The sequence below is a fragment of the Larimichthys crocea genome, chromosome XII (genome assembly GCF_000972845.2).
Source record: "Larimichthys crocea isolate SSNF chromosome XII, L_crocea_2.0, whole genome shotgun sequence".
Classification (NCBI taxonomy): Eukaryota; Metazoa; Chordata; class Actinopteri; family Sciaenidae; genus Larimichthys; species Larimichthys crocea.
In genome coordinates this window covers 9,186,496-9,204,385 of record NC_040022.1, presented here as the reverse complement: position 1 = coordinate 9,204,385, position 17,890 = coordinate 9,186,496, and the positions used below count along the sequence as shown (strand labels likewise).

The window sequence follows — 17,890 nt, the reverse complement described above, 5'->3', positions numbered from 1 at the left end:
TCAGTTAAACATCTGATTTATGCTTTACAATTTACATACACCCATGGAACATTTAGCAGTTGTGTGTTTATAATCTGTTTTGATAGCGATAATCATTCCAAGACAGGGTGGAGTGAACACGCACAGTAATGCAGTTTGTCCATTAGTTCTTTAACCAGGATTAGAACATTTTCCTGTTCTTTCTGCCATTACAACACTGTACATTCATTAAGTTCAGAGTACAAAAAGACATGAGAACAGATTGAAAACAAAGAAGTGGCATAACTTAAGATTGAAATTTTAATAGCTACTTCCACAGTCAGCTCAGTCTGCCAGTACCAGTCTTGCTTTATGTCAGTCTCCCCATACAATCAGAAGGTTTATAGACCTCAAAGGAAGTAAAGAAGCAACTTCTAAACTGACGTTGCACAATTAGATTATTACTGAGCTGATTTATATGGCCCGAAAGCAAAACAGAGCTGCCCCAACCCAGAAATCCATATAGGAAACATAATCCATTCTCCCTTGCATAAAAAAGTATGAAACAGTCTGACAGGTGTAAGAATTCACCTTCACAGCACTCAGTCCCAGTTCAAGTGCAATTCATGCGAGTCCAGGAAGTCAGAAGAGAAGACGCCCACTGACGTTGACATGTCCAAAGAGTTCACCCCCTCTGCTGGCACAGACATGGTAAGGTCCAGCCAATCCATATTTTCCATGTTGGTGCTGTGCAGGTTCAAAGCAGAGGGTGATGTGTTTTCATTAAAGTCCACCTCCATGGTGACTAGAGGTGAGTGTAACTCCTCCATCAACTTAAGTGTTTGTGGCTCGGTGTTAGTGCCCAGCGTGTCATCCAGAAGGGTTTCCAGCTGGGTGTCAGAGGTCAGGGCTACCAAGCTGGTCGAGGGGTTGAGCAGTGCAGCAGGCAGCTGGGCCACTTGGACCAAGGGTGGAGGGCGGGATAAAACTGTGTTGATGGGAAGGGTGGTTACACTGGCTGTCACAGGGAGAGGCTTCTCCTCACTGGGAGGATCCTGTCTGATGAAGGGAGAGATCTCTGAAAAACAAGTACAGAATGTAAAGTGTTAGAATCAAACAATCATGAGTACATTATTTCCCCAGTGCCCACTAAAAAGTTGAAGTATTTCTCACCACCACTCTCGATTAACACATCAAACAAGTCATCCATCTGCTGGCTAGCAGCAGTGGGACCCTGCAGAGAGAAAAAAACAGTACATGTTTGAGGGCTATATAAACAGTTTAAGGGATAAGGGATAGTATGTAATAAAAAAGTGTATTTATTTGGCACCTGAACAGCTTTTAGCATGCTGCGTGTCTGCTTAACTGCATCCTCGTAGCGGGGCGGGTCTTTACACTTTGACACGTGGTTTGTGAATTTTGCCTGCTGTAAGAAAGTTGGCTGACTTCTACAGGGAGACTGTTGAACATGAAAAGACAATAGTCCCTTTCACCACATGAAAAACAGGATACACTGATACAAACTATCATTAAAATACAATTGACACTGTACAAATTAGTAAGTAAACCAAAGCAGTGGAGACTAAAAGATCATTCTCTACCTTATTAGTAGGTCCTTTAGGACCAGCTTGGCAAGGGGAGGCTCCCACAGGACATCCACTTGCTGGGAATGTGTTGAGTAAGCATTGTGCTGTGCTATCCATCCTCCAAGTCTGTAGGGAAATATAGACAGGTCAGCACGGAGACATATGTTAATAAGTGCATTAATCCCATCAATGTTGTATAAAGCTCTCTCCTACATGCATAAGATAAGTAGTGTATTGCTCTGCACTCCCTGCTATTTGCAACTTTACTTTCGATTAATTTAATTTGGCCCTCTGCATTAGAAGCATCACCTTTCACCCCACTAGAGACAGCACAGTTTGCAGTGCGATGCAGCGTAGCCTGTGAGTGTTTTCCTCAGTTAGCATTGAGTTGTGGTTTCTGTTGCTAATTCTGGCTGAGTGTTTGGCTCAGAGCACAGGGACAACAGAGGGCAGTCAGGGCACGACTGTCAGCCTCCACTCAGCACCTGCTCCAGTAACCCAAGTTTCCACAAGCCTTCTTTTGATGTGAATAGGGAAAGATTTCACCACCCAACAGAGGCCTGTTATTACTGTGGCATCAAGAAAGATGCAATATCCATGACGGAGTGTCGACGCTGTACAAAAAAACAACCCCAAAAAACAAAACAAAAAAAACCCTCTTCTGATGTGTGATGAGACAGTGCCATTGAAAACACTGCACCAGATGTATGATGTGTACCCTAATCTGAATTAAAAAAAAAAAATTTATGATTTCAGGTGCACACACATAAAATGGATGATCAAATACAACTGAAGTTTGCACAGCAATCTAAAACTATATACTGATAGTGACGACTAATAAAGAGTCAAACCGAGGCAGCCTGTGCAGGCATTAGTGTATTTTCTTACCTTTGTCAGTGGCTGAGTACTGCATTGCTGTTGTAATGCTGCTGAGGCCTCTATTTTTGGTGGCACCTGTCCAGAGGTCTGGATGAGGCCTGAGGCTGCGCTACTAACAGTAGTGTGTAATTTGATGCTGTTGGCAGGGAGCTGGATAGTGACTGCTGAGGCAGGAAAGGATGCAGGCAGGAGGATCTGAGCTCCAGCCGGCACAGGCTGCAGGGTTTCAGGCTGCTTGATAGTCTGGTGGCTAATAATGAACTGATTTTGAGGAGCTAAGTGGCTCTGATCTTCCACCTCCTCTTGTTTGACCAACACTGGCAGACCAGGAGAACTACAGGACACTGAGCAGTGTGACGGAGTCATGTTTTCCTCTTTGACCTGGATGGGAGCAAGAGGGCTGAGCTGAGGTGGAGAATCTCCTTGCTGACTCCTCTTCTCCACCTCCAGCTGCATCTTTAGCTCCTCCACCAGTCTTTGCTCCTGCTCCAGTTTCCTCATCAGCTCCTCAATCTGACGCTCCTTCTCATGGAGACGTTTGTCCTTCTCAGAGTCCTTCTCATGGGACCTTGTATCTGTGGCACGCTCTGCCTGTGGAGCTCTCGGTGGGGAGTTCACACAAGGAGCAGGATGAGCTGGAGACAGAGCATCTGAAAGCTTGGTGGGGCTGTCTACCATACTGCTGTCCTCTATGCCCAGAGTGGACACCTTGGAGGCTATAGGGGATACCGGCGGAGTTAACTTTATGTTTTCAGACTTTGGGGTTGGTGTGACAGCTGTTGTCTCAATAGTAGCCGCAGTCTGGATGTTAGAGTTCTCCTGATACGACTTTAGCCTCTCTATCAGATCTGTCTTAGTCCCAGAAACAGGCAAAGATCTGAGCTTTAGTTCCATTTTCAGCTCAGCAACCTGTAAAAATAAAAGATTTTTATAAAATACTCCTCTGCAACATGCACAAGGCTCATATAGTCAGATTGTGTGCAGGTAGCAACATGTCACCTTCATCTCATCCAGATTAGCTGGTAAATGATCTGGCTTGCGGTTCGTCTGAGTGTGCCGGGGCTGCACAGGGCTCGATACATTCCTATTCAGAACACCACTGGAACAGCTGGTTTGTACCTCAGTTGTTGGTCTGTTGTAATAAGACAGGAAGAAAAAGGGAGTACACATTAGAGAGGGAATCTAAACTATTATCCATTTTTCACAATCAATTGCTTCTGTGTAGGAAGCCAAGGACAGGAAATTGTTTAAGATCAATATCAGCTGTGGTACAACAGTAAAACCTGGAGTGACTCATTCAGTTTGCTGAAAATCAATATTCAAATAACGTTCCAGTAGTAATGAATTTAACACAAAGTTATCAGCCTACACACATAAGGTCATATCTCATAGTCAAATCATATCTCTGGCTGTGTAAAAGGAGTGTTTGTGTGCCAGATGGAGCCATACTTGGGTGTGGCAAGCGAGACAGTCTGGTAGTTGTACTGCTGCTGGCTTAGGATCTGGAGCTGCAGGAACTGCTGCTGCTGCTGCAGGAGGCGGGCATAAGCTGAATCCATCTGCACTTCACTGGCCTCCTGCTTCTGGTCTGGGGGAATGTACTGATGGTACTTTAACTTTTTCACCCGTGGTTTAGGCTCTTTACTCCTTTTGCTGCGGCTTTTATCACTCGGTAGCTTGGGCAAGCTTTGCTACAGAACACAACACAGAAAAGAGGCATGTAAAACCTGAGAGGACCATCTGGAGGGTATTTGATCTCTGTGACTGATCTCAGTCCAGTTTATCAGGGAACACAGTTAACATTGCCAGTACCAACACTGCAAGACTTGGAACAGATACTGTTTTTTTTTTTTAAAGCTTGAAACGTTAAGGTGAAACATTGTTCTGACACCCGATGAGAACTGCAGGATGAGGAAATGGGTAGTGGAAATGTGACCCTTATTGTTTTACCACCTGCAGTTACAGGATACACATGAAAACAGTTTGGCATAAGGGCAGTGGGTTCTAGCTATGAAACCAGAAACTCAAGCAGAGTTAAACAAGCACACACCCTCCAATTTGTCAAGCTCATTCCCCTATCGTATTTAAGGGAGGGAAAGTTTATCTTATGCGCAGAGGATAACTGGATTATGATAAATGCACAAGTTATTGCTTCACTCCCGTCCTTTGATTTTTAGCGTATATTTTATACAGCCTGAAGGAAGAAGGCCAGCCTGTCATTTGACCTAACTGAAGACAAACTGTGGCTGGCACAGATTTAAGCCCAAGGATTTGTGAAATGACTTTAAACCCTGTTGTTCTTTGAACTGTGTTTGACTTGGCTGAGGGCTGACATTCAGTTCACCCTAAAACTGATGTGTCTTTCAGTATGACAAAACACAGCCTCTGTGTCTTCTGACATTGCAACTCGCATCACATTTCCAAAGGAAACAACAAAAAACACACAGTCAATAAATCAAAGAGACAGTGCATAGAGAGCCCAGCAATGGTGGTCAATTTCATGTCAAGACTGTAATTAAATAAACTACTTAAATTAAGTCATCCTTAAGAAAAAACACTACTCTACTCTGTTTAAGACTTTAAAACTTGCTGTTTAAAAACACATCCGAAGCTCACCTTTACAAGAACTGGCCCGTGTGTTATACTGGGGACAATAGTGGTTGGCTGAGGTGTAGATGCTTGCTGGTTGCTGAGTTTCTCATTGGCGGAGGCGAGGCTGACTAAATCTGATGTGGACTGTGAGTTAGGTAGTGGGGAATGCTAAGACCAACAGAGAGAGACAGAGAGAAACCACATGATCCATTTGTTAAGAACAGTAAAGCCGTTACACCTATAAATCTTCATTCCATGCAAGCAAAGAAAAGCACCTCAACTGGGATAATCTAACCAAAAACAGGTTAATAAACACTCATAAAATAAAAGTACAAAATGTTTTTTACACATAATAAAACCATTATTTTGTTCTGTGTGTGCATAGAGTAAATCAATTTGGGTGTTCTGAAGTGGGGTTATATGAAGTATTTATTCATAGTCACTGTATTACCTACAGTAGTCAGCGGAGACTTGGATTCTGGTACAGAAGCAGAACTATGCATTGCTGTGGATGGAGTCAGCAGAGAGATGTCTTTTAGCTAGATGAAAAAGGCCCACATAAGAAAAATCAATATCTGTTTAGTGTATGCTATATAAAGAATACTTCAGACAGTCCTTTTTTTGGCACTAACTGTAGACCTTGCATATTCCTACGCATTAGCACAACTGCACTATGCACTGTATTATACATATATAGCATATGAGCTGTTTGGATCAAAGTTACAGCTGCACAGTCAGAAAAATATGAGCATACATCATCTTTGAAATCCATATAAATGTGACGTTTGATTTCAATCTGATTTCGCAACTTTCTGACCCAAACAGCTGATCTGCAGTGTCATACAGTGAAAGGCAGCTAAATGGTCTATAGTTAGTGCCAAAGAAAAAGGCTGTCTGATGGCAAAGTGAAGTGTTGAAAACATTCTTAATATAGTTTTGTATTGTCTTTCTGCTGACCCTGTCCACAGCAGTGGACTGTTTCTCCAAAACTGGGGGTGCACTGACCACTGTTAACTTTAGGTAATGCAGTAATTATCTCTCATACAGCCCTACTTTAAAATACAAACTTTCCCTTTAAGTCTATCCGGTCATCTTTAAAACACGAGGAGTATCTTCACCTTATTTGAAGACATATATAATTTTAACACTCTTCTAGATGAGACTTGTCAAACTTGTCAAGAGTGCTAGTTTAGTCTGCTGACATTTATATTTCCTGCTTTATAAATAGTAATGTTTTGAAGGTATTGGTATACCTGTATGGGAGAGTTTAGGTCAGAGGAAGTAGAAGTGACCTCAGTTCCTCCAGACTCCCTTGGAGAGGTCGAGGTGGAGCTGGGAGATTGTTGGCTAGCAGGCTGTGGTGGTGATAAGGCATCATTGCTGTCCTCATTAAAGTTGTAAATATCTGGTGGCTTAGAGCACTTTGCTTTATCGCCTGTGGGTCCAACATCAAACAAGAGCAAGGACAACTTATTATTTATTTAAAGGATAAATTAGTTCACTTTCTGGTTGTTACTGGTGGTAATTGATGAATTGTTGGTAGAACATGACACCAAGTGGGCTTAAATAAACATTTTTAATGGTTCAGGTCTTCTGACAGTGAGATGAGTGCTGATGAGTATCTACCATGGATGACCTCTTCGACAGCAGAGTCAACAGGCAGGATGTTCTTCTTCACCAGTTCCATTGGTCCAGGTCTCTGGGCAATCTTCTCATTGAGATCATCAGTCAGTCTGGCCCTCTTCAGCTTCATCTGTGTGGCCTGAAGGGAGGGTTCAGCCTGCGTCTCTGATAAACACACAAAGATAATTATCTGTGAATCCAGCTAGCATCAGCCTCTTAACTGCTTTGTCAGTGTGGCTCACTACAAGCTCAGCCAGACCTCACAGACTTGTCAACCTCAACAAAGGATCTATGTCTAACCTTTAAAGAAGGAATATGTGAGATTAGATGAATAAGCACCCTACTCATCTCTGTTATCTAGACACCATTTCCAATTTGGAACACACAGGAGGATGAATACCTTGTAGGATGTGCATACGGACCAGCTCAGAGCGCTCAGGTCTGCTGCAGAGTTTGTGCTTTAAAAAGTTCCCCGTCTGTTAAAATAAAACAACATTAAACACATTTCCATATATTTTTGGAGCATAATGTAGATGTAGATAAATAAAATTATGAGCTACAGTTTGATGACATTAGCTGATGTCTTACCCTGGCTCTCTCCAGGTTGCGAATCTGCTCATGAAAGGCAGCAGGAGTTTTCAGAGCTGTGAAAAGGTCAATCAACAAAATCCATAACTTTTCTCTGTATTTTTACACATATACAAACTGATCCTTCCATTTTTAAAAAGGATGATGTGACAACACAAGAAGAACAATGTAAACTACACAATATCATTATTTCTTACATATACATTTGTTGTGAGAGTTATCCAAGTTGCTTACTAAACAGTACGAGAATAGAACACTGCTAGATGTATATACCTACTGCACTGTACTATATTGTACTATCACCGACATCCAGCAGCAAATAGTTAAACAACATAAAAATAACATGTTGTGGATTAGTATATACTGGCCTGAAGAACAAATCCATTTTTCATATCACTATTTTCATGTTTTTGTTGTTGTGCATGTATGGCATTAATAAGCAGGATCTCATGGGAGTCAAACAGGAAGTGCCAGATTGACTCAAGCATAGAGATTGATCCACGGAGAGTTACTCTTTGATCTCGCAGAGTAAATTCTTCTTGCTTTATGCCAGGTCTGGCACACTGACTAGTCACTTATGCTATGACAAGTCCGGTTTGGTTTAAGGGCAAGGGAATGCTCTAAGGAGTGTGTCAAAGAAGCGAAGCAAAACATTCCTGTTCGTCACCTAAACCTCACTGCATACCTACTATAAGCCTGTATGTGTGGGAGCAGCAATGCGCTTTAGTTGAAAATGGCCACGCTTGGCCAGGTCACAGAGTCTGACCTCCACTGAAAGCTCAGCCGCTGACTCATGTGCTTGTGTTGCAGCCGGACTGTAGGAGGCTTCTAGGAAGACAACAGGACAAAGAGGTAGAGCTCTGCCTCTCCCTCTTTCTACCTTTTCAGCTATCACCATGATTCTGTCACAGATTCAGCTCATCTTTTATTAGGTGTAGCATGGGGGACTGTGTCTGCTCCACTTTTGTCGCATCAAAAGGATGGATGATATAAAGTAGGATCTAGTTCTTTCTGTTATGGCGCTTGTGTGCTGCTTAATGGCTTACGTGTTAAATCTTTTAGTGATATGGTTATGTGACTTTTAGGACAATACTCTTCACACTTTCTTGAATGAAATTATTGATTTATGTGGACATGTACTCAATCACACATCAATCACATAGATGCAGTGCAATAACTTTAAATACAAGTAAACATAGTGTTTACTTTGGTCTTGCCCGTGTCATATTATTTTAAAGTTACTTAGAATGAGCCTACATCTACAGATGGTGCGGGTCCTCTTCCACAAAGTCCACCATGTTGAAATGCTATGTTTCTACAGTGACCCAGAATGGACAAACTTAACACTGGTCCTAGGAAAGGCCTTGGTGTTTTTTGCATGTCTCACAGTCATCACAGTTTCAACATCACCACTAAATCCTACACACTGGTCTTTTATCGGCACCTTGAAATATGCTCTCAGAAAGCCGTGAAAAAGTTTTGGTTGAGTTAAAAGTATGTTTGACTGAAAGTTGAATCTCAGCTCTAAATTATTCTTGGGAGAGCAAAACATTGTGTAAGTAATAAGACAAGTAGACGGTTGTTATAAAAGGAAATGGAACTCCTGGTTCAGGATATATTGGTTACAAAAACTGTCACTTTAGTTTGTGTGTGATGTGAATACTCACGCGGCATGATGCCTTGCTCCACAAGTTGTTCCCGAGTTCTCCTCTGCTGCAGACAGAGCTGGAGGACTGTGAGAGTACAGAGACACAGAGGTCAGAGTTGAACTTTTACCATTTGGAGCCAAGTCCGCTGAGTCAACTAACAACCATTCCTGGCTTTAACTGTGAAACTTGCGCGACTTAAAACAAAACAAAGTACTTATTATTTCCCAATCAATACGGTACCCCAAAGGTCCGACAATAAACCCTGTTCACCACCACAGACATCCTATTCACTTCCTCTATGGTTTTAACTACAGTTGTTAAGAGTACCACAAGTTTTACAACAGATAGACTCAAACAGTGCATTATGATTGGCCGAGTGCCCTCCCAATGAGAGTCAGTATCTCTGTGTGGGATGCAAATACACAGAGGACTCAAAGTAACTGCAGTACAGAATAAAAACAGATAAAAAGAAATTAAGGCTGTGGTCATGATAATAAGCAAAACCGGAGATGTTCATGGCACCGGCAAAAGCCAAGTGAGTCGTGTCGATTTAATAAATTGTTTTTAAAATGTAATATTGTTTAGGGTGGTTAAGGAGTGATCAGTTATGTTACTGTGGTACTCCAAAGTCATGATTATCTTCCAGCACAAGATAAGTACTATACAGTACTTGGATGTCCTCTGTGTTATTTTCCCATCAATATAAACTGTAGTAGGATTCCAGTTTAAACATTAATAAACAAACAAGCGTGGACATGTTATTTCAGTAGAATAACATCACTTCACGCAGGAGAAAAAAAAACTGTTTGAAGAGGAGGGTAATGGCCGATGGTGACGGATGAGGCGCCGGTGTGAGGAACATGAGGCCGTTATCGTCACCACTGTAGTGAAGCCAGCTTAGCTTCAGCTACTCAGTGGCTCAGGGGAAACAGCTACTCCCACTCAGACACACACACATGCACACACACAACACAACACAACACAACACAGACCTGCTCAACTCTCCTGGGAAAGGCGCTGCGTCTGAACAGGCCTCTGTGACTCACTCTAGCAAAAATAAACTGGGCAGCTGTGAGAACAAGGCCTGGGAACCATGAAATTTGGGGGTAGATAAAGGGGTGGGATCTCCAGTTGAATGCAGAGCCGAGGGGACGTTCATGGGCTTCCACTGGTGGGCAAGGGAACACAGAGTGACAAGTGCTGAGGCAAAGGGTGGGAGGCTGAGTCTACTCTCAGAGCAACCCATCAACTCTGGAGCAGAGAACACAGTGTGCCTGCCCCGCCTGCTGTTTCCTATTACAAACCCAGACCAGGGGGGTTATGGTCAGCCTGAGACAGATCATACCAGGAGATTGTAAAAAAAAAAAAATGCCATTGCTTTGTCTCAACATTCATATCCACTGTGACTTGAAAATACATGCCATGGGCAAGAACCTTTATGAGTGCATATAACTGCATATCAATAACACCAAAAGCTGCCTTCCAGCACCACAGGAGAATGAAGAGTTTAATTTGAGCTCAGTATTGGGGGTACACCTCATACCCAGGGACCTCTGCACTTTGTGTCATCTTGTGTTTAACCTGAACCCTGGCTAACCTCTCTGTGATGCAGACTGGCTGTGCTCTCCAGCTCACCAGCAGAGCGTAAACACAGGTTGTTGGAGAAACACAGAGAGAAGGCTCTGCTGAAATCCCTGCCTACTGATGTAATCTCTAATCTCAGACCCATGTTGTTCTCAGCAAATCATCCCTGGAGGTCTCCCATCAGACCCTTTTTCCTTTTTTTTCTCTTTCCTTTTTTTTTATCAACAGTACAACAAAAAAACTGTTTTGTGTGGCTACAGATACTTCGTGTCCAGACAAAGTTGAATTTAGTTTAGAAACAGATTGACACTGGGTTATGTTGACTTTACTGTTATAAATACCACAGACTCTAAACAGAATCCTGTTTTAGCAAAGATCGAGGCTTCTATACACAGAGATAGACAAAACTACGAGTATACTGATTATATTGGTTTAACAGAAGAGTAATTTGTGTGTGCAGCAGCCGATTCAGATACATCTTCCTACAGCCTACACTCACATGGGGCAAAAATGTGTACCTGAAGTACCTGAATACAATTAATTGACAGACTTTGTCGTATATTGTAAGAAATTAGAAGGGGAAAAAAGGATCCAATCAGCTTGCAATTATTTCAAATGTCTGTAAGCTGTAAACTGTAAAAATCAGATCACTTAAATTGACAATTAAGTAACTTATGTTCTTGAAGGTGTTTGGTCCAATGCAGGCACGCATGTTTTTTTTTTTTTTACACATTTAAACACAACATTCAAACGACTCATTTTGTCCTAAACCAGTTAACTGACTAAACTAAACTAACTAAACTAAACTACTGAACTAACTAAAAATAGAAGATGAAATGAAGCTAAAATGTTGATATGGATGATATGAGTAGTCAAAAACTCTACACATCCCAGTGGTGTATTATTTTTGCACAAGGTAAAAGAGCCTAAGAGGAAGTCAGATTGTGAAGTGATGAGAAAACATGTTAGTTTCTTTTCCCACGTGTAGGTGTGTCCTCAAACTCTGTTGACAACATTGAAATGAATTGTTATAAAGGCAAATTTGGCAAGATGACCCTGAAAGAAATTTACATTTTTCTTGCATGCTACACATATCCAGTATTATACACTTTTGTCATTTAAGTGTTGTTATGCATCTTATTAAATAGTACATAGCAATCTTGTACGTGATGAGTTTTGTATCCTAACATGTACCTTAGATGCCTCATGAACTTTGGGGGTTGGCAACATATGATCAAATGTGACTCCACAGATGTTACAATAAGTTAACGACAATCTAGTATAAAACCAAAATGCTATTTTTACCACTAAAAGACAACTATATTGTGGTTTATTTTTTTCAACATAACTCCAGTCAAAAAAAATTACTGCTGATGACGATGAATACAAACAAGGAAGATTAGTTTCAACAGCGTGCCAGTATAAACATAGGCAGTATAAACTGATGAGTATTGTCTCCTAAATCTCTCCCACGCAGATCCTCTTCAGCAAGTGTGATTTATTATTCATCAGAGGACAATAGTCTCTCCTGTAAGAATGATGCTTGGAATGAATCATTGTGATGAGCTTTGCTGTTGCCCTGTCATTTCCTGTTACGGCTGCATCTACGTCACTACAATCCCCTTTGCTACTGCTGCCAGCATCAGTAAAGATTAACAAGAGTAAAAACAAAAACTTGAAAAAAAAAAAAAAGAGAAAAAGTTTGCGTCACGCACATACTCAAATAAAACAATGATGAAATGCATTTAGGCTAGACACGAAAAAGAAAAAAGCACCTGATTTAAATTTACCCCTGCAGATGGAAGGGGTCTCCACATCAAGGCAGGCCATAGAGGACAGTGGTGGATTGCTTGGCGGCCAGGTCTGGAGTCCCATGGAGTGATGAGGCCAGTGGAGAACGGGGGGAGTCGAGGAGAGAAAAGACCCAACTCTGAGCAAACGACAGCTGGCTCTCAGAGCTGCAAACAGTCCCTCCTCTCTGGCTGTGTGCTTGCCCCGGCGGAGAAACTGTGCGTGTGTGCTCAGTCAATGTCAGGAGGAGGGAACACAGAGCTGCTCATGTTAACCCTCGCTAGGTCATTTTCTGTACTCACAGAAGACTCATCATACTCCAGCGAACTTTTGATATTATTTTGTGAGGAATCAGGAGGGCATCAAATCATTTACTGGTAACCAGTACATTTCTGATCAAAACAAGCTGTTGGGAATTTTTTGAGAGAGTACGTCTTCACGAGAAACAGCACAGAGTGTTTTTTTTTCCTCCAGACATATTTGTAGCACTAAATAACAATGACAAGAGCAAACACACTGGGTCCGTAGGGACATGGAAGCTTATCTTAAAACATTTTTATGACTAGTTTTGAGTTGTTGGTTTTTTTTCTTCTTTTTTCTTCTTTTTATTTTGACATGCAGTATATATTATATATAGAGTGTTGTTTTAATTGTTGTTTTCCATTGCAACATCATTGATTTATAGCAGCTAATGTCCAGCAACTCCAACTTGTACGTGACTATTCAAAAACTGTGACAAGAACCAAATAGAGGAGGAAGTGCAGTGGCTCGTACAAAAACATGCTTAGTTCTGGGTTACAGTGGTGGTTAGATGCTGTCCATGACATGGTGTAAATACACTCACACAAAATGGGATAAAAGAGAATTACACTAATGGAAAGTTACACAGGTTTCAGAGGATCCACAAAGGCTAGTTAGAAAATATGTCAAAACAGTGATCCCACAGAGAATCTGATCTCAAGGTGACGCTGCAGAGACACCTGATGGGGGGTGGGGTAGGGGGGCTGCCTTGTTTTGGATTAATAATGTTCACTTGTGGGATCAAGAAATATGCATATCAAACGGCATGGGACAGCTGGGAAACATGGAGTTGATAAAGCAAATGGGACTGGTACAGTCAGGCACAATCTGTTTTGACAGCTTACCGCTGGGATTGAATAATGGTGAGCAAGACCATAAAAATATGGGAGAGTAGCTGGAGCATTTGGAATGTGGAAAAACATATTTCCACATGTCACACCATCTGTAAATACACAGAATTATTTTCACATTTCACAAGTGTGTTGGCCACAGAAACAAAACAATGGATTTTATGAATGCTTTATACACCTGTTTGTCCCACAATCAAAACCTCTCTCTTACATCAAAGTCTGCTGTGGGCTCTCCATTTCCCATCCCAGTCCAGAACAATGCTGTTTCTCATCTTCAGTAACAATTTAAAAGTCTAATCTCTTGTAGTTTGTATTAATTCAAGATGTTTGCCATTCACACACAAAAAAGAAAAACTACCATACAACAACATCACTGCACTGACTGTTGTTAATAGACATTTTACATTGATGATTATCACACTCATTACAGTATCATATGCATCTGCTTCCCTCTGGGCAGCTGTTTTTCACTGTCTTATGACTTCCTAATTAATCATTTAGGAACAGACCAAAAACAACAAGTTTCAAGTCACTACATGATTGATTCAAGGTGCAGGTGAAGAAAGCTAAAATTCTTACAACAAATCACAACAATGCTTTCAGATATTATGTAGTTCTGTTTTGTTTTGTTTTTGTTTTTTTTGTGGCTTGATTCATACTGACTTATTAAATTAAATGTTGTAAACAGACTGAGAGGTATTTCATTGGATAGTTTTGGTGACTGTAATTCAGCATCATCAATGCTAGATGCATCCGTATGGGGAAATAAAAGATCACTATCTACTATCATTAAATTTTGTGGTTGGTCCATTTTGCTCTCACACCCCAAATGAAGCACTCAACCAAGACCCCCCTTTTCAGGCGGTCTTGGTTGTTTACTCCGCAACAGAGTCTGATTGCAGCACTTTGGTTTGGTTAAAGATGACACACAACACTTTTAACCCAGCCTAAACAAACCAAACACAAACAGACAAACACACCAGAGTTCATTTATACCAAACCAAATAGGTTTGGTATAAGTAATATAATCTTAACAGCTACACCTGTACAACTTTCTATATTTACCACATTGTACTCTGAAACTGGGGATGCCAAATTGCAAACTGTGATGTCGCTTCGTCAGTACACAAAGTCTTTGTTGTGTGATGTTTACGTGCCATGAAGAGCAACATCTGGGGCCTGCTTTTAGCTGGTTCTAAGTCACATTATTAATAATGAATCATTATACCATTCATGTCATTACACCTCATTTATAAGAGCGACGGGTTGTCAATGGCTGTCTAGCTCAGTGAGAACCAGGACACTTAGAGATGGAGACCAAAACAAAATGTTTCTGCTTTATGGAGGTACCAAGTCAAAAAAACATTTGCTAATAAATATTTGAAACATTGATTAAATGTCAAAATATTTTCACGACACAATAATGCAAGATAGCTTTGCTGTAAAGACATAACAAATCCATGTTCCCAAGGAAAACCTTTGATTTTAGTAACTACTTAATCTGTTGTTACTGTATGTGTTGGCTTCCAAAGGCAATTCTGATCTAATTCCTAACTTCATTCCACAAACAAATCACTGAAAAGAGTTTGTTTTCTCAGAGTGGCCTTGCTCTTAAATGGTCAACATAAAGTACATATTAGAAAACTCTGATGTTTTGGTCACTGATTCGGCCCAGTTTCCTCTTCACTCACCGAGGCAGTCTAGGATGGTTCTTCTACTTGTGCAGGGTGAACAAGACCCTCTTGAACATCATGTCTGCTGATCATCCACAGGCTTTATTTCTTTAGATGAAGCAGAAATCAATAAGGTTTATTCAAATTATATTGTATATTATTTTTCTATCTGTGTGTGATTATATGGACTGCCCATATAAAGTAGTACACAGAAAAACATGAAGTCTCTACAAATCTAAGTATAAATCTTTGGCAATGTCTTCTATATAGTGTATTGTCAATCACACCTACTGTATGTACTGTATAATATTATCTAGACTAGCTTGTTTTGTAGTCATATAAAAATAAAAATAAAAACTTAGGCGTGGTGATAGTGGGATGAGTGATTTCTGTGACACAGAGCCAAACACTACACAAGTCCTTTCTGGGCCTCCCACTCGAGATGAGAATCTCTGTAATTAGGAGCTGCATATTCCCTGAGGGTGGACAAAGCCGTTCTCACTGCTACCATTATCACAGTGTAACGATTTTCCGGTGAAGAATCAAGTTGCGTTACATGGTTCTTGATGATGAAATTCAATCCTTCAAATGATGAAAAGTTAAAGTTTGCATAAATATCTTTTAAACTTAGTAGTAGTAATTAAGTGGTGTAGTAGAGCATTAGGAAGCTAATAAGTTAGACGGGCTGTAATGTTGGTCTACAATGCAGTGTTGTTGGCATAATGGGGCAATTTGTAACATGAGCCTTGAATCGCCAGGAGTAATGCCAGCCCTCAATGTGCTGCCCATGTAAAATCTATACTCCAGTTTCTAAACCTCTCATCATCAAGGCAGTTATATCAGGCTCTGAAAAGAATATTGATTACTGTAGGATATTCCTGATGGGTGTCCATTTATTTCACTGAAAGTATAAAGCATAACAGCAGCAATTTTATTCACTACTTCATTCATATATATATACATACATACATACATACATACATACATACATACATACATACATACATACATACATACATACATACATACATTTTATTATTGTTTATAAAAATGTAAGCAAAGAAACCTTCATTTTGCAGTACTGATGTCATTGAAGCCACACTACAGTTAATATAAATATTCAAGATTTAAAATCTCAGGCACATGACATGACTTTCTTTTTTACATTTTATGTGGAAACAGAAAACCAACACTGCTGGCCTGAAGGTATTTTGACCTAAAACGTTGTTTTTTCCACATAAAAAGAACAGGAAGTAAGAATACTAGTGTGTCCAACCCGATTTTCATCATAGAAAGCTCATAGAAAGCTTACTCATTCCTACAAGACAAGAGATAGTTTCTTGTGTTTGCTTGATAGGCATGTATATTATGTTAGCCCCATGATTTTACAAGGCCAACAAATGCAACAAAGACTTAACAAGACACAGCATATGCTGCACTGTTTCCACTGGACAGACTAAAGGAACAATGTGGAGTTAAACTATCAAGAACTGAATGTTGTGAAGGTTGAGTCTCTTAGGGAATTGACGGCTTTTATTAGCTGTGTTGTTAAACTGCTTAATTTACTGGACTATACACCTATGATATACTGCTAGTGACCCTGAAACACAATCACTCCATCAAAATGTTTTATGTTTCCCTGATTTATGACAGGTCAGCTGACAAATGTACCTATATCAAGTGCATTATTTTTGTTTGAAGTCTGTTTAAATTCCAAGTTTAACTGCTATTCTTACTCCACAATGTTTCCTGGAGAGTTTGGGCTGTTGTCCTGTCATAATGTTGTCCAGGTGAGAAAATGTACTCCAACCTCATCACTGTGATCCCGACAATCTCGTTAGACAATTGACACTCATTGTCAAAGTATTCTTCAGAGCCAAAATTCACACTTCTTTTTCCCACATTAAGTTTCTTTAAACATCAAAGCACTAATTAACATCAAGTCGCATGTGGGGGCTTCACACTGATACTTAAAAACTTGTAAAAACCATCCTCAGCATATTGTTGCAGTCTGGTGAAAGTCAAACTAAATTTTGTGACAAACACAGTGTATTTAACTTCCATCACACAACAAGAAAAGAGTATCTCTAAAAGGTCAAAAACATTCTTGAAGGACCATAAGCCGATTTCAAACCACCACTTAAAGGCTTTGGGACTAACTCTGCTGCTAAGACTGCTGATGGGCACACTGTAATCAAGTTCAGGTGCACTGTGATGAGGGAGTCATCTATACAGCCGCTTTCAGCTCACTTAGGTATTTCCTATAAAACCCAGACTGTGTCAAATTCCTTGTGGATTTTCACTGGGGTGGTAAACGGGAAGAATCTCAGGGAAGATCTGGTTAAGACGCACATTCGACATAATCTATGCGCAGGTATGCAAAGCAGACAGCTCACTGTCCCACTTTGAACCGAGACGTCAGGCTGAAGAAGATTTGAGTTAAGTAAGTGCATTGTTGAGCATGTGCTGCTACACCAAAGACAGATGTTCAGTTTCACCAAACTATAAATCTGCTAATCAAACTATGTTATTTATATATTTATAACTATCAGGTGTTGGGTTGTAGATGACTGATTGCAGGGTTACACAACACTGATATTTCAAGCCTTAGGGTAGAGTTATTTATCGTGGTAGTGAAATATCTGGGTGGCTGCCATGGCATTATCTTCAGTAAATGCACAAGGTGTATCATATTACACATGGATCTAAGTTTAGTCAAAGACAATAAACCAAGAATGTGCTTTAATGATGGGATGCGAAAGTTCAAATGTTCTTTGTGCTGCCTGGTACCTGTTAATGGAAAAAGACATAGAAAG

General features: G+C 40.5%; 1 protein-coding gene across 3 annotated transcripts; it reads right to left on the bottom strand.

Moving 5' to 3' along the window:
- On the bottom strand, window positions 1-12,842 carry mrtfbb (myocardin related transcription factor Bb). Of its 3 annotated transcripts, none has more exons than XM_019260399.2 (15): window positions 12,235-12,842; window positions 8,894-8,959; window positions 7,227-7,282; window positions 7,039-7,114; window positions 6,642-6,803; window positions 6,269-6,450; window positions 5,471-5,554; window positions 5,040-5,183; window positions 3,873-4,114; window positions 3,423-3,555; window positions 2,433-3,332; window positions 1,560-1,670; window positions 1,289-1,417; window positions 1,132-1,192; window positions 1-1,036 (listed from the first exon to the last, which is right to left on the bottom strand). In XM_019260399.2, exons 1-15 carry the CDS (start codon window positions 12,332-12,334, stop codon window positions 561-563), a joined length of 2,922 nt encoding a protein of 973 aa, XP_019115944.2. In that variant the 5' UTR covers window positions 12,335-12,842; the 3' UTR covers window positions 1-560. The 3 variants fall into 3 exon arrangements, with proteins under 3 accessions (XP_019115944.2, XP_019115950.2, XP_010728837.3); XM_019260405.2 differs by having other exon boundaries at window positions 12,250-12,841; XM_010730535.3 differs by lacking the exon at window positions 5,471-5,554 and having other exon boundaries at window positions 12,235-12,835.
- Between the last annotated feature and the right edge of the window lie 5,048 nt (window positions 12,843-17,890).

Excerpts from the sequence above, each read along its gene's own strand:
- mrtfbb (XM_019260399.2), bottom strand. The coding sequence starts at position 12,334 with ATGGGACTCCAGACCTGGCCGCCAAGCAATCCACCACTGTCCTCTATG. Across the intron at positions 1,418-1,559 it reads CTAAAGGACCTACTAATAAG|TCTCCCTGTAGAAGTCAGCC; the intron begins GTAGAGAATGAT and ends CATGTTCAACAG. Across the intron at positions 1,193-1,288 it reads GCATGCTAAAAGCTGTTCAG|GGTCCCACTGCTGCTAGCCA; the intron begins GTGCCAAATAAA and ends TTCTCTCTGCAG.